The sequence below is a fragment of the Theropithecus gelada genome, chromosome 6, assembly GCF_003255815.1.
Source record: "Theropithecus gelada isolate Dixy chromosome 6, Tgel_1.0, whole genome shotgun sequence".
NCBI classification, from domain to species: Eukaryota; Metazoa; Chordata; class Mammalia; order Primates; family Cercopithecidae; genus Theropithecus; species Theropithecus gelada.
In genome coordinates this window covers 137031485-137042828 of record NC_037673.1, presented here as the reverse complement: position 1 = coordinate 137042828, position 11344 = coordinate 137031485, and the positions used below count along the sequence as shown (strand labels likewise).

At 52.3% G+C, this 11344-nt stretch overlaps 2 protein-coding genes across 3 annotated transcripts; one reads left to right on the top strand and one right to left on the bottom strand.

Moving 5' to 3' along the window:
- The first annotated feature begins 250 nt into the window (after positions 1-250).
- DND1 (DND microRNA-mediated repression inhibitor 1) lies at positions 251-3020 on the top strand. Its single transcript, XM_025387260.1, has 4 exons — positions 251-318; positions 444-561; positions 925-1386; positions 2069-3020. The coding sequence occupies exons 1-4, from the start codon at positions 295-297 to the stop codon at positions 2524-2526; spliced, it is 1062 nt and encodes a 353-aa protein (XP_025243045.1). The 5' UTR covers positions 251-294; the 3' UTR covers positions 2527-3020.
- On the bottom strand, positions 1485-9456 carry WDR55 (WD repeat domain 55). Of its 2 annotated transcripts, XM_025387258.1 has the most exons (8): positions 9025-9456; positions 5471-5571; positions 5303-5390; positions 5014-5193; positions 4817-4916; positions 4559-4728; positions 4117-4474; positions 1485-2550 (listed from the first exon to the last, which is right to left on the bottom strand). In XM_025387258.1, exons 1-7 carry the CDS (start codon positions 9213-9215, stop codon positions 4153-4155), a joined length of 1152 nt encoding a protein of 383 aa, XP_025243043.1. In that variant the 5' UTR covers positions 9216-9456; the 3' UTR covers positions 1485-2550; positions 4117-4152. The 2 variants fall into 2 exon arrangements, with proteins under 2 accessions (XP_025243043.1, XP_025243042.1); XM_025387257.1 differs by having other exon boundaries at positions 1485-4474.
- Positions 9457-11344: the final 1888 nt, after the last annotated feature.

Here is an 11344-nt window from a genome sequence, read left to right as displayed (position 1 = left end):
GACAGTAAACTTGTGACCCTGAGGTGCTTGTCTCCAGCGTCCACCCTGCGGCTTGGGAGCTCCTCCTCCTCGGGAGGCAGTCCCCGTAGGTACTCACCCACTAATTTGCAGCTTTCACCTGAGGGTCTGAGCGAAGCCCGGGCGGCGCACGTGCAGTGGATACCTCCACCCCCTTGGGAGGCGGGGTCGCGCTCAGAGCCAATGAGAGCTTGCGGGGTGGAGGGGTAGGGAAGCTTCCAGAGGCTGGTGGGGAGGAAGTTATAAAGAGAGTAGGAGGGGGCCAGCGGGAGGGCCATGCAGTCCAAGCGGGATTGTGAGGTAAGCGGCTGGCGACTTGGGGGCCGGCGCCGGAGCGGGGGTCGACTTTAGGGACCCTAGTACCCACAGAAGAGGTGGGGGGCGGACTTGGCGATCCGCCATTCCAACCTTCCTTTCCCTCTCAGCTGTGGTGTGAGAGGGTGAATCCAGAGAACAAGGCGGCGCTGGAGGCGTGGGTCAGGGAGACAGGCATCCGCCTGGTGCAGGTGAACGGGCAGAGGAAGTATGGCGGGCCACCCCCAGGTACGGTAGTCCCAGCCCCTCTGCCTGTCCGGCTACACCAACCCCCTTTGGGGGAGGGGCTGCCCCAGCCTTCACTGTCAGGAACTGCAAACTACCCGGATTTATATCCCCCAGCAAAGGAGGAACTGTGGCTCCACGCCCACCCGCCCCGTCGAGGGAGGGGGCCAATCTCAAGGTGTACCTACTCTGTGCCAGCCCCTTCGTTAGCGCAGTCACCTAATTATGCCAACCACCCAGGGTACGGGTGTAAGCCCATTTCACAAACCTTGGTTCACATCGCTTCCCACCCCCGCGCGCTGGGTCCGTGGGCTCAGAATTCGAAAGCGTCGCCTGACGGTGGCCTTGCATACCCCCTTCCCACAGGCTGGGTGGGCAGCCCGCCGCCAGCTGGGTCAGAGGTATTCATCGGGCGGCTGCCTCAGGACGTGTACGAGCACCAGCTTATCCCGCTGTTCCAGCGCGTGGGCCGCCTCTACGAGTTCCGCCTGATGATGACCTTCAGCGGCCTGAACCGCGGCTTCGCCTATGCCCGCTATAGCTCGCGGCGCGGCGCGCAGGCCGCCATCGCCACGCTGCACAACCATCCGCTGCGGCCGTCCTGCCCGCTGCTCGTGTGCCGCAGCACCGAGAAGTGTGAGCTGAGCGTTGACGGCCTGCCGCTGAATCTGACCCGCAGCGCGCTGCTGCTCGCGCTGCAGCCGCTGGGTCCCGGCCTGCAGGAGGCGCGGCTGCTGCCCAGCCCCGGACCGGCGCCTGGGCAGATCGCTCTGCTCAAATTCAGCTCTCACCGGGCCGCTGCCATGGCCAAAAAGGCCCTGGTGGAAGGTAGGCTGTGGCCGGGGGCTGGTTGGGGCCAAACGCGTTCTGCCAGGCACTTTACACTGAGCATAGCTGTTAAAGTTACAAGATCTTAGAGTCAAACATGCCAGAATTTGCAACCCTTTACTATTTGATCTCAGAGTTTTAAAACTTCCAATGGTGCTACCACCACCACTTACCTAAATTGGTAGCACTTCCCGAGCATTATCTCCTGACTTAATCCTCAACATTCCCCCACACCCACACCGCATAATAGGCACAGGACCCTCGAGCTGTGAGGAAACTGTTAGAGAAATTGATTTGCTCAAGGGAACCCAACTGAGCCTTTTACTATAGTATTTGTTTCCTCAGACGGTTGTGAGAATTAACATAATGGGTGTATGGTATTTAGCATACTGACTGACTTACAGCAACTTTTGGCAGTAAAGATTAGCCATTATGATGGTTATGAGGCAGACAAAGCCTGCATTAACCAGTACTTCTCCAAGGAAACTTGTAAGGTAGCAGTTGTGTTATACTCCCTTTGCAAATAATGGAGCCTGAAGGCTTGTCTTTTCTTACCCATGGTCACACTACCAGGAAATGCGAAGGCTACACATTACAGGACTGTGTAGCTCCAAAGGGCTCACAACCTGGAGGCTTGGGCCCAGGGTTTGGACCTGCCCTTATCTTTACCTTTTTCCTGCAGGGCAGTCACACCTCTGTGGAGAGCAGGTGGCTGTGGAGTGGCTCAAGCCAGACCTGAAGCAGCGACTCCGCCAGCAGCTTGTGGGTCCCTCCTTGCGGCCCCCACAACCAGAGGGCAGCCAGTTGGCCTTGGCAAGGGACAAGTTAGGGTCCCAAGGGGCTCGGGCTACCCTGCAGTTGCTGTGCCAACGAATGAAGCTGGGCAGCCCTGTGTTCCTCACTAAGTGTTTGGGCATAGGACCTGCTGGCTGGCACCGCTTCTGGTATCAGGTGGTGATTCCTGGGCATCCGGTGCCTTTCAGTGGCCTCATCTGGGTTGTGCTGACCCTAGATGGCCAGGATGGGCATGAGGTGGCCAAGGATGCTGTGTCTGTTCGGCTGCTGCAGGCACTCAGTGAGTCTGGGGCCAGCCTCCTGTGGTCTGCTGGGGCTGAGGCAGGTACCATGGTTAAACAGTGACTCCATTCTCTCTCCACAGGCAGCCTGAATGGGCAGGCAGAGCCTGTGTCAGGCCCCAGCCCAGCAGGCCTGGGTGGCCACTATCTGACTCTCAAAGGTGGGGAGAGGCATGGGCCCAGGCCATCAGCCTCCCTGCTGGGACAGGGACCTACGGCACCTGGGGCAGCTTAGGTTTGGCTTAAGTTGTGGTGAGGGGCCTTGCTCTCCCCCTCCCAGCCCAGGGTCCAAGCTACCCTGTGGTCTTCCATGGCCATTCCTTGTCCCACACCCACCCGATCATACCTTCCCCCCTCTGCCACAGCTTAGCATGAATCTTCTTTATTGTCCTGATTTGTCGTCTTTGTTGGTTTTTATTTGCGGGGAGGGGCAGCTGAGCCACAGGGGTCAGAAATTCTGCCCTTTGGCTTCACCACATGGCATTCTGGTTTTGGTTTCTGTGTAGTTTTGGGTCTTTCTATGCTGGTTGTATTTATATTAAACCCCTGGTTAGTATATACTTGTGTCTGTGGTATCTTGCCCTAGCTTACAGTTTGTCTTATACTGATAGAGTGAATAGCTGCTACGGGGCAAGTACTTCCTCATATCAGCGCTTTGAATGCATCTTCTTGTGCTACACTGTAGGGTATTATAAATATATATCCAGTCCAGGCGTGTTGGCTTTTGCCTGTAGTCCCAGCACTTTGGGAGGCTGAGACGGGTGGATCACCTGAGGTCAGGAGTTCGAGACCAGCCTGGCCAGCATGGAGAAACCCTGTCTCTACTAAAAATACAAAAATTAGCCTGGCGTGGTGACGGACACCTGTAATCCCAGCTACTTGGGAGGCTGAGGCAGGAGAATCACTTGAAACCCAGGAGGCGGAGGTTGCAGTGAGCCGAGATCATGCCATTGCACTCGAGCCTGGGCAACAGGAGCGAAACCCTGTCTCAAAAAAAAAAAAAAAAATTCATATCCAGCCAGGCACAGTGGCTCATGCCTGTAATCCCAGCATTGTGGGAGGCCAAGGCAGGAGGATCACTTGAGTCCAGGAGTTCAAGACCAGCTTGGTCAACATAGTGAAACTCCTAGTCTCTACCAAAAAAAAAAAAAATCACAAAAATTAGTCGAGCATGGTGGCACATGCCAAGTCTCAGCTACCAGGCAGGCTGAGGTGGATCACTTGAGCCGGGGAGGTCAAGGATGCAGTGAGCCATGATCAACCCACTACACTCCAGCCTGGGTGACAGAGTGAGATCCTATCTCAAAAAAATGTTTTTTGGCCAGGTGTGGTGGTTCGTGCCTGTAATCCCAGCACTTTGGGAAGCAGAGGCAGGTGGATCATTTGAGTCCAGGAGTTGTAGACGAGCCTGGACAACACAGACCCCTGTTTCTACCAAAAAAAAATTTAAAAATTAGCCTGGTGTGGTAGTGCACACCTGTAGTCCCAGCTATTCCAGAGGCTGAGGTGGAAGGACACCCTGAGCCTGGGCACATTGAGGCTGCAGTGAGCCATGATCAAGCCAGTGCACTCCAGCCTGGATGACAGCAAAACCCTGTCTTTTAAAAAAATAGTATCTTCTCTGGGGATGCAGCTCAATAAGCAAGACTCTTGCCTGGTGAGGACCTGTCTTGAGATTCAATTCATTCCCTCAGTCACTGTCATCCCCAGTCTCCTCCTCTTCTTCCTGAGCCATGGAGTCTTCTCCCTCTTCCCTCAGTCCTGCGAAGAAGTCATCAGTGCTCCAAGTCTTGCTGCTCAGAGCCCGCAGTGGTCCTCCCTTTTTTTTGCGCCGACGGTAGTCATCCACCACCACAGCTCGCAGCTGGGCCATGTCCCAAAACTTGAGGCGCTGGTCATGGCCGCTACTGGCCAGGAAGCGGCCACAGTGGGAAAGGGCCAGCTCCTCCACAGGCTCCCCAGGGTGCTGGCCCACACTGCCCACCACTCGGTTCGGTAGGATGTTCACAGCCCTGGGCAGGGAAACAACAGTGTTGAGTACTGGCTAACTGGGTCTGCCCTTCCTGTGACCTAAGGGCTGTCCAGGCTTCCCTCACCTGATGACTCCATCGGTGGAGCCAGTACACAGCAGACTCTCAGTGACTGGAACCATGCAGTCAATAGATTCAGCTCTCACGGCAAAGCGGTCACTTGTGGCCCCAAAGCCATTCCAGTTGAAGAGGTAGATGGTACCTTCACTGGAGCCACAGGCCACCTTCTTCCCACACTGCAGGGAAATAGGGAAAACAATGTGGAAGCTGCCTTAGACTAAGCCCCCAGCATACACCCCTCCATCCCACCATACCCAGCTATACTTTCATAAGGGTGACAGAGGTCAGATCCCCAGACTGAGGCTCTGAGAGCAGCTCAAACCGACGCCTCTTAACATTGAAGATTCCAAGGCAGCCATCCCCACTGTAGAGAGTAGAGCAATAGGCTTAGACACAAGGTCCATGTGAGGAAGACATTTCACAGGGAGAGGAGGGGAGGCAAGGCAGATTTGAGGTTGTACCTGGCTGTCAGCAGCAGCTTCTTGGCTGGATCCAGAGCCATGTCTGCGATGTACTCTTCATGTTGCCTCATATCCATTAAGGGGCCTTCCTTCCGCTGGTCCCAGAGACGGATACCACCCGTGTCATCCCCAGTGGCCAGAACATTCTCATCCACCAGCAGAAGACTGTTGATGGGGGCACTAGAGACACAGATGTAGAACTTCTTGGAGCATCTCTGTCCCAGTGGGGACCTCCTGGTCCTTACCCTTCACCTCCATGCACATACACAGAATTGGCTGTTCTCCTTACCCATGAGCCTTGGAAACACGTCTTTCTAGTCGGCCCTGTTCCACATCTAGAACATGGATGGCTTTGTCCTTGGAGACAGTAACAAGCTCTGGGGAAAAGGTGCCCAGGTCATGGTGCTGCTCACTGCTCCCTTCCACCACATTGCTGGTTGTCTTCCCCAGTACTCACTCTGCCCATCTTCAGAGAAGGCCACAGCTCGGCAGGCCTTGAGATGGTGACCCGATGACCATAGCTCCTTGGTTTCTCCCTCTTGGCAAGAGTAGGAAAAGCTGGGGAAAGGGGAAGGAGAGTAAATGACTCCAGACCCATCCTGGGTTGCACTGAGTGCAGAGACCAACTAGACAGAGCAGCCTTCCCACCTACCTAGGAGTTCCTGCTTCTATACCTCCAAGCCCAAAGTTTACCATCTCATTTCTCCATTTTCAGTGAGTTTGAAATGTTAGGTCTTGCTTTTTTCAATATATATTAATTCAAGGTATATTTGCTCAACATTTCTTTGTGATCCCACCCAACCCCTCTTTATCATCTTTGAAAGCCCCAGCCTGGACAACGATTGGGTCTGGACCACTGTGAAGGAAATATTTCTTACATCAATGACAAAAAACAGCCCCAGAAGTTAGAAATGTAAAAATCAGTACGGTAGAGCAGGCTCTTGCACTTCAGGTCTGTAGGAGCTACAGAAAGCCACAATTACAGTACATTGAGAGTACGTGCTAAAAAAGAGGCAGGATCAAAATGGAGGCGGGGAAGAGGCACCAGCCTGTAAACAACTTTGAGGTGAGTACTGTTTACAGAATACTCCCAGTGCCTGCCTCAGAGCAGATCCTCAAAAAGAGCAGAATGAATACATGCTTAATTGCCAGTGAGTTCCAGGTGGGCAGAACTGAGCCTGCTCATTTTCTCTGTCCCAGTGCCGAACATGAAAAAGTAGCTTAATAAACATTCACAGATTGAATGAATACTTGGGAAGGGAGAAGAGAGCCCTGGAAAGCTAAGGTGGTGACATGTGGGTTGGATCATACAAGAGTAGAGTTTACCTGGCCGAGAGCAAGGGCCAGATACTGGAGGCAGCAGAGATAAGGAATGAGGAGGGTTCCTTATAGCAGGAGAGTAGCATGACTGAATCTGGAAAGATGGGCTGGGGTGGGCATGAGACCACATGAGCCAAGTAGAAGTTTGAATTTAATCCTCCGAAAAGGAACCTCTTCACAATAGTCATGGCTGAGGGTGGGGAAGGGAAGAACCAAGAATTTTCCTCCAGAACCTTTTTTAAGACAAGGGAAGCAACAAAGTTGTGTGCAATGTGAAGAAAGGTGGATGTCTAGGGCAACTCCCAAGTGCCTGGCACCATAAATATGGATAGTAGTAGAAGGGAACTGTAAAATTGCACTGTACTGCAAATTTGTCCCCTCTGCAAGGGTAGGTATAATTCCCCTTCAAAGATGAAAATACAGAAGTTAACACGCTCAAGGCCATTACAGCTAACGGGGGGGGGGGGGGGGGGTTGTTGAGGTTTAAGTTCATTAAGTAAATCTGATAAGCACAGCATCTTCAAGTTTTCCACTGCCTCTAACTTGTATCTTTTGTTCAAAGTCAAACACGTATTGAGCACCTACCCTAAACTAGAGGCTGGAGATAAAATAGAGAACAAAACCGACGACTGATTACACTCCAGAACAGTGTTTTTTCACATTCTAGTCATATAACAGACTGGTAAGCTACAATCAGCATTTTGTGTACATGCACACAATAATAGAAAATCAGAAATTGTATCAGCATATATAATGTAAAAGGTATTTCTCTGAGAGGCAAGGTCAAAGACATTTGAAAAACATTAGTGAAGGAGACAGCATTCAAATAATTACACAAACGGATATATGGTTACCAACCATTCATTACTAAGGGAAAGGTACCATGTCACCTGGTGTCATGGCAGCATCTAATAGGTAACCAATTTTAGTCTGGGGATAGAGGAAGAGGGAAGAGATCCTGGGAACTCAGAGATAGTAGGTAATAGTGAGGAGAAAGGAGTTTTCCGGACAGAATAGCATGTGCAAAGGGGCTGAGGTTTCGAGATTTTTTTATTTTTATTTTTCTGAGACGGAGTTCTGCTCTTGTTGCCCGCTGGAGTGCAATGGCACCATCTCAGCTCACTGCCTCCCAGGTTCAAGCGATTCTCCTGCCTCAGCCTCCCGAGAAACTGGGATTACATGCGCCCGCCACCACACCCAGCTAATTTTTCTATTTTTAGTAGAGACGGGATTTCACCATGTTGGCCAGGCTGTTCTCCAACTCCTGACCTCAGGTGATACCCCACCTGGTCTCCCAAAGTGCTGGGATTACAGGTGTGAGCCACCACGCCTGCCCCAAGATATATTTTTAAAAGGTATGGATGAATGAGCACAGATGGTCAGGGCGTTGAAAGCGGGATTGAGAAATTTGTACTAAATCCTAAAAGCAGACCATTGAAGGGTTTTAATCAAGGGAGTGTCTGCTCAGATTTATGTTGTTTTCTTTTTGGTTTTTTTGTTTTTTTGTTTTTAAATGGAGTCTCTGTCACCAGCCTGGACTGCAGTGGTGCGATCTCAGCTCACTGCAACCTCTGCCTCCTGCGTTCAAGTGATTCTCCTGCCTCAGCCTCCCAAGTAGCTGGGACTACAGGCGTGTGCCACCACGCCCAGCTAATTTTTGTATTTTTAGTAGAGACGGGGTTTCACCATGTTGGCCAGGCTGGCCTCGATCTCTTGACCTCATGGTCAGCCCGCCTCAGCCTCCCAAAGTGCTGGGATTACAGGCGTGAGCCACCGCACCTGGCCTATGTTGTTTTCTTTTTGAGTCTCACTCTGTCGTCCAAGCTGGAGTGCAGTGGCGCGATCTTGGCTCACTGCAACCTTCACTGCCCGAGTTCTCCTGCCTCAGCCTCCCGCCTAGCTGGGATTACAGGCCTGCGCCATCACACCCGGCTAATTTTTGTATTTTTAGTAGAGATGGGGTTTCACCATGTTGGACAGGCTGGTCTCGAGCTCCAGCCTCTCAGGTGACCCGCCCACCTCGGCCTCCTAAAGTGTTGGGATTACAGGCGTGAGCCAAGATTTGTGGTTTGAAAAATCAATTAAAGGAGTCTGCTGAGCCTATTTCGGGCACAATATAATAATCCGGTAGGAGGCCGGGCGCAGTGGTTCACGCCTGTAATCCCAGCACTCTGGGTGGCCGAGGCAGGTGGATCACGAGGTCAGAAGTTCAAGACCAGTCTGGCCAAGATGGTTAAACCCCGTCTCTACTACAAATACAAAAAAAAATTAGCCGGGCATGGTGGCGGGCGCCTGTAATCCCAGCTACTCAGGGGGCTGAGGCAGAGATTTGCTTCAATCCGGAAGGGAGAGGTTGCAGTGAGCCCAGATCACGCCACTGCACTTCAGCCTGGGCGACAGAGCGAGACTCCGTCTCGAAAATAAATAGGTAAGTAAATAAATAATAATCCGCTGGGAAATAACAAGGTCTTAAAGGGCTTTTTGTCCTACTACGGTCTCTGGGCTCTGTCACGACATTCCAGTTCTTTCAACAGATTGGTGTGATATAAGAGCTGAATGTTACTGAATGAATCGGACCCAATCAATCACGCAAAATTTGTCTCCCTGCAACTTTCTCTCCTCTCTCCTGTTCCCAGCTCCATCCCCGGGGAGCTTCCAGACCCAGCGCCCCCGGCCCTGCCTCGCACTCACACGAACACGTCCCCGTCCACGTCCCCTGCAGCCAGTAGGTCACGGGCCGGATGGAACGCCAGCCCACTGGCCGGAGCTTCCAGCACGATGTCTTCCGGGGTGTCCCGGATCCGGGTAGGGGCTTCTATGGAGTCTGGGTCGTCCTCGTCGCTCCCATCCTCAGCGGGCCTCTCCTCACAAGTGCGGTCCATGCTGACGACTGCGAGCCACGCCGCCGCAGGGCAGTCAGCCTCGGAACCACCCTCGGAACCAGTCCCAGGCACCGGAGGAGCAGCCTGGGACTCTGCTTCCGCCTCAGGAGGCGGGGCCGGAAGTGTCGCCGGGACGTTCTCCCTCTTACAGGAGAGGTCGGTTGGCCGGTGCTGGTGTGGGTGGAGCGCAGCGAAGGAACCGCGCTTGAGAGATCTGCTACTTCCTTGTCCGGCTGTGGCCCAGTTTGGCCTAGGTAAACTGTGCGACCGTCAATTCCCTCTCTAGTCACGACACGTAAAGTTGGGAACTGCGTGTAAGTTTTTACTCTCCTACTTAAGACAGGCTTAATGCCCTTGGGATAGGAGAGAGGGACGCTAGTCCTTCGTGGCTTGGTGAAACTCAAGATCAAGTCAAGCGACAGCCAGGGCTGTCAGGAAGCCGCAAAATCCCACGCTGCTCGATGACATACAGGAGTCTCGGACAGCAGGCAGCTCAAGCAGCTGCTATCCACGCCCCTAACATCTTTGTGGCCAGTTTGCTGTGCCAGTTCCTACAATTTGTCTACAGAAACTCAATGAGCTGGACAAGCAGTGCTCAGTTCCCAAGAATTTTTTGTTTTGTTTTGCTTTGTTTTAAGACAGGGTCTTGCTCTGTCGCGCAGGCTGGAGTGCAGTGGCACGATCACCTCTGGGCTCAAGCAATCCTCCGGAGTAGCTGAAACTAGAGGCATGCGGTATCACGCCTTTTTTTTTTTTTTTTTTTTGAGACAGAGTCTCGCCCTGGCTGGAGTGCAAATGACTCGATCTCGGCTCAATGCAACCTCCTTCTCCCAGGTTCAAGCGATTTTCCTGCCTCAGCCTACCGAGTAGATGGGACTACAGGTGCATGCCACCACGCCCAGCTAATTTTTTGTATCTTTAGTAGAGATAGGGTTTCACCATGTTGGCCAGGGTGGTCTCAAACTCCTAACCTTGTGATCCGCCCACCTCGGCCTCCCAAAGTGCTGGGACTACAGGTGTGAGCCACCGCGCCTGGCCAATTTTTGTATGTTTTATAGAAACTTAACTCTCACTGTGTTGCCCAGCCTGGCCTTGAAGTCTTGACCTGTCTTCCCGCCTCAGCCTCCCAAAGTGCTAGGATTATAGGCGTGAGCCACTGCGCCCAGCCTCTTCTTTTTTTAAATCAAGGTTTTGCTGTCATCCAGGCTGGGAATGCAGTGGTGTGATCATAGCTCACCACAGCCTTGAACTCTTCGGTTCGATCCTCCTGCATAGCTATAGGCTCACGAACTCCTGGTCTCAAGCGACTCTCCTGCTTTGGCCTCCCAAAGCACTGAGACTGTGGACGTGAGTCATCGAGCCTGGCCTCAGAAACTGAATTTTAAACCAACAGTCAACCCCTAGGTCTTGCTTTTAGTGACTCTCCAGATGTCGTCTTCTGTGCCATGTCTCTGTGACCATTTTTAATAATTGGGACTGCTGCCTACATCCATGGAACCATGGTGTCATTTGTCTGAAATTAGCCATTCTAGGTGCTAGTGCAGCAAGGCCCAATTTCAGCCTCTTATGTGCAATGCACAATGCTGGCTTCCTCAAAAATATCTGTCCTACCAAGGTGAATACAGTCAAAGACAAGGCAATGGCTAAGGTGACTTTCTAGCTTTCTTGGATGTGGTGAGGCCACAAATCTTGGGCTCAGGGTAGACAGTGGCAGCCTGGCATCCAGCCAGGAAGCAGTAGTGACACCTAATGATGCGCACCAGACCAAAGTGCTGGTAAGGAGCAGAAAGGAAGAACAGGGAAAGGAATGGTGTGATTCAAAGGCCAACAGACCTACTCTGGGCCTTGGCAAATGTTTCAGGGTGATGAAGGGCACCAAACCCTTCTGGCCTAGGATAGGAATTCCTGTACCTGCAGGGCCACACTATATCAGCTCTAAACCCGAAGCACTTCCCTAAGGTTACACCTTTAGCCAAGGAGGCAGTGATTTGTACTCAACATTAATAAAGCTCATAGGAAGACATAAACTCATAAAAGGTTTTGGTTCTCACCCATAAGTGATTTTCATTAGATGCCTTCATCCAGAGCCCAGTCCTTCACAGCCTGGGGATCAGATTAGCAGCCCATTA

Coding starts and splice junctions, on each gene's coding strand:
- DND1 (XM_025387260.1), top strand. CDS start 295: ATGCAGTCCAAGCGGGATTGTGAG. Junction 562..924: donor GTATGGCGGGCCACCCCCAG/GTACGGTAGTCC, acceptor CCCTTCCCACAG/GCTGGGTGGGCAGCCCGCCG. Junction 1,387..2,068: donor CAAAAAGGCCCTGGTGGAAG/GTAGGCTGTGGC, acceptor TTTTTCCTGCAG/GGCAGTCACACCTCTGTGGA.
- WDR55 (XM_025387257.1), bottom strand. CDS start 9,215: ATGGACCGCACTTGTGAGGAGAGGCCCGCTGAGGATGGGAGCGACGAG. Junction 5,194..5,302: donor CGTGTTTCCAAGGCTCATGG/GTAAGGAGAACA, acceptor CTGTGTCTCTAG/TGCCCCCATCAACAGTCTTC. Junction 4,475..4,558: donor TCCACCGATGGAGTCATCAG/GTGAGGGAAGCC, acceptor TTCCCTGCCCAG/GGCTGTGAACATCCTACCGA.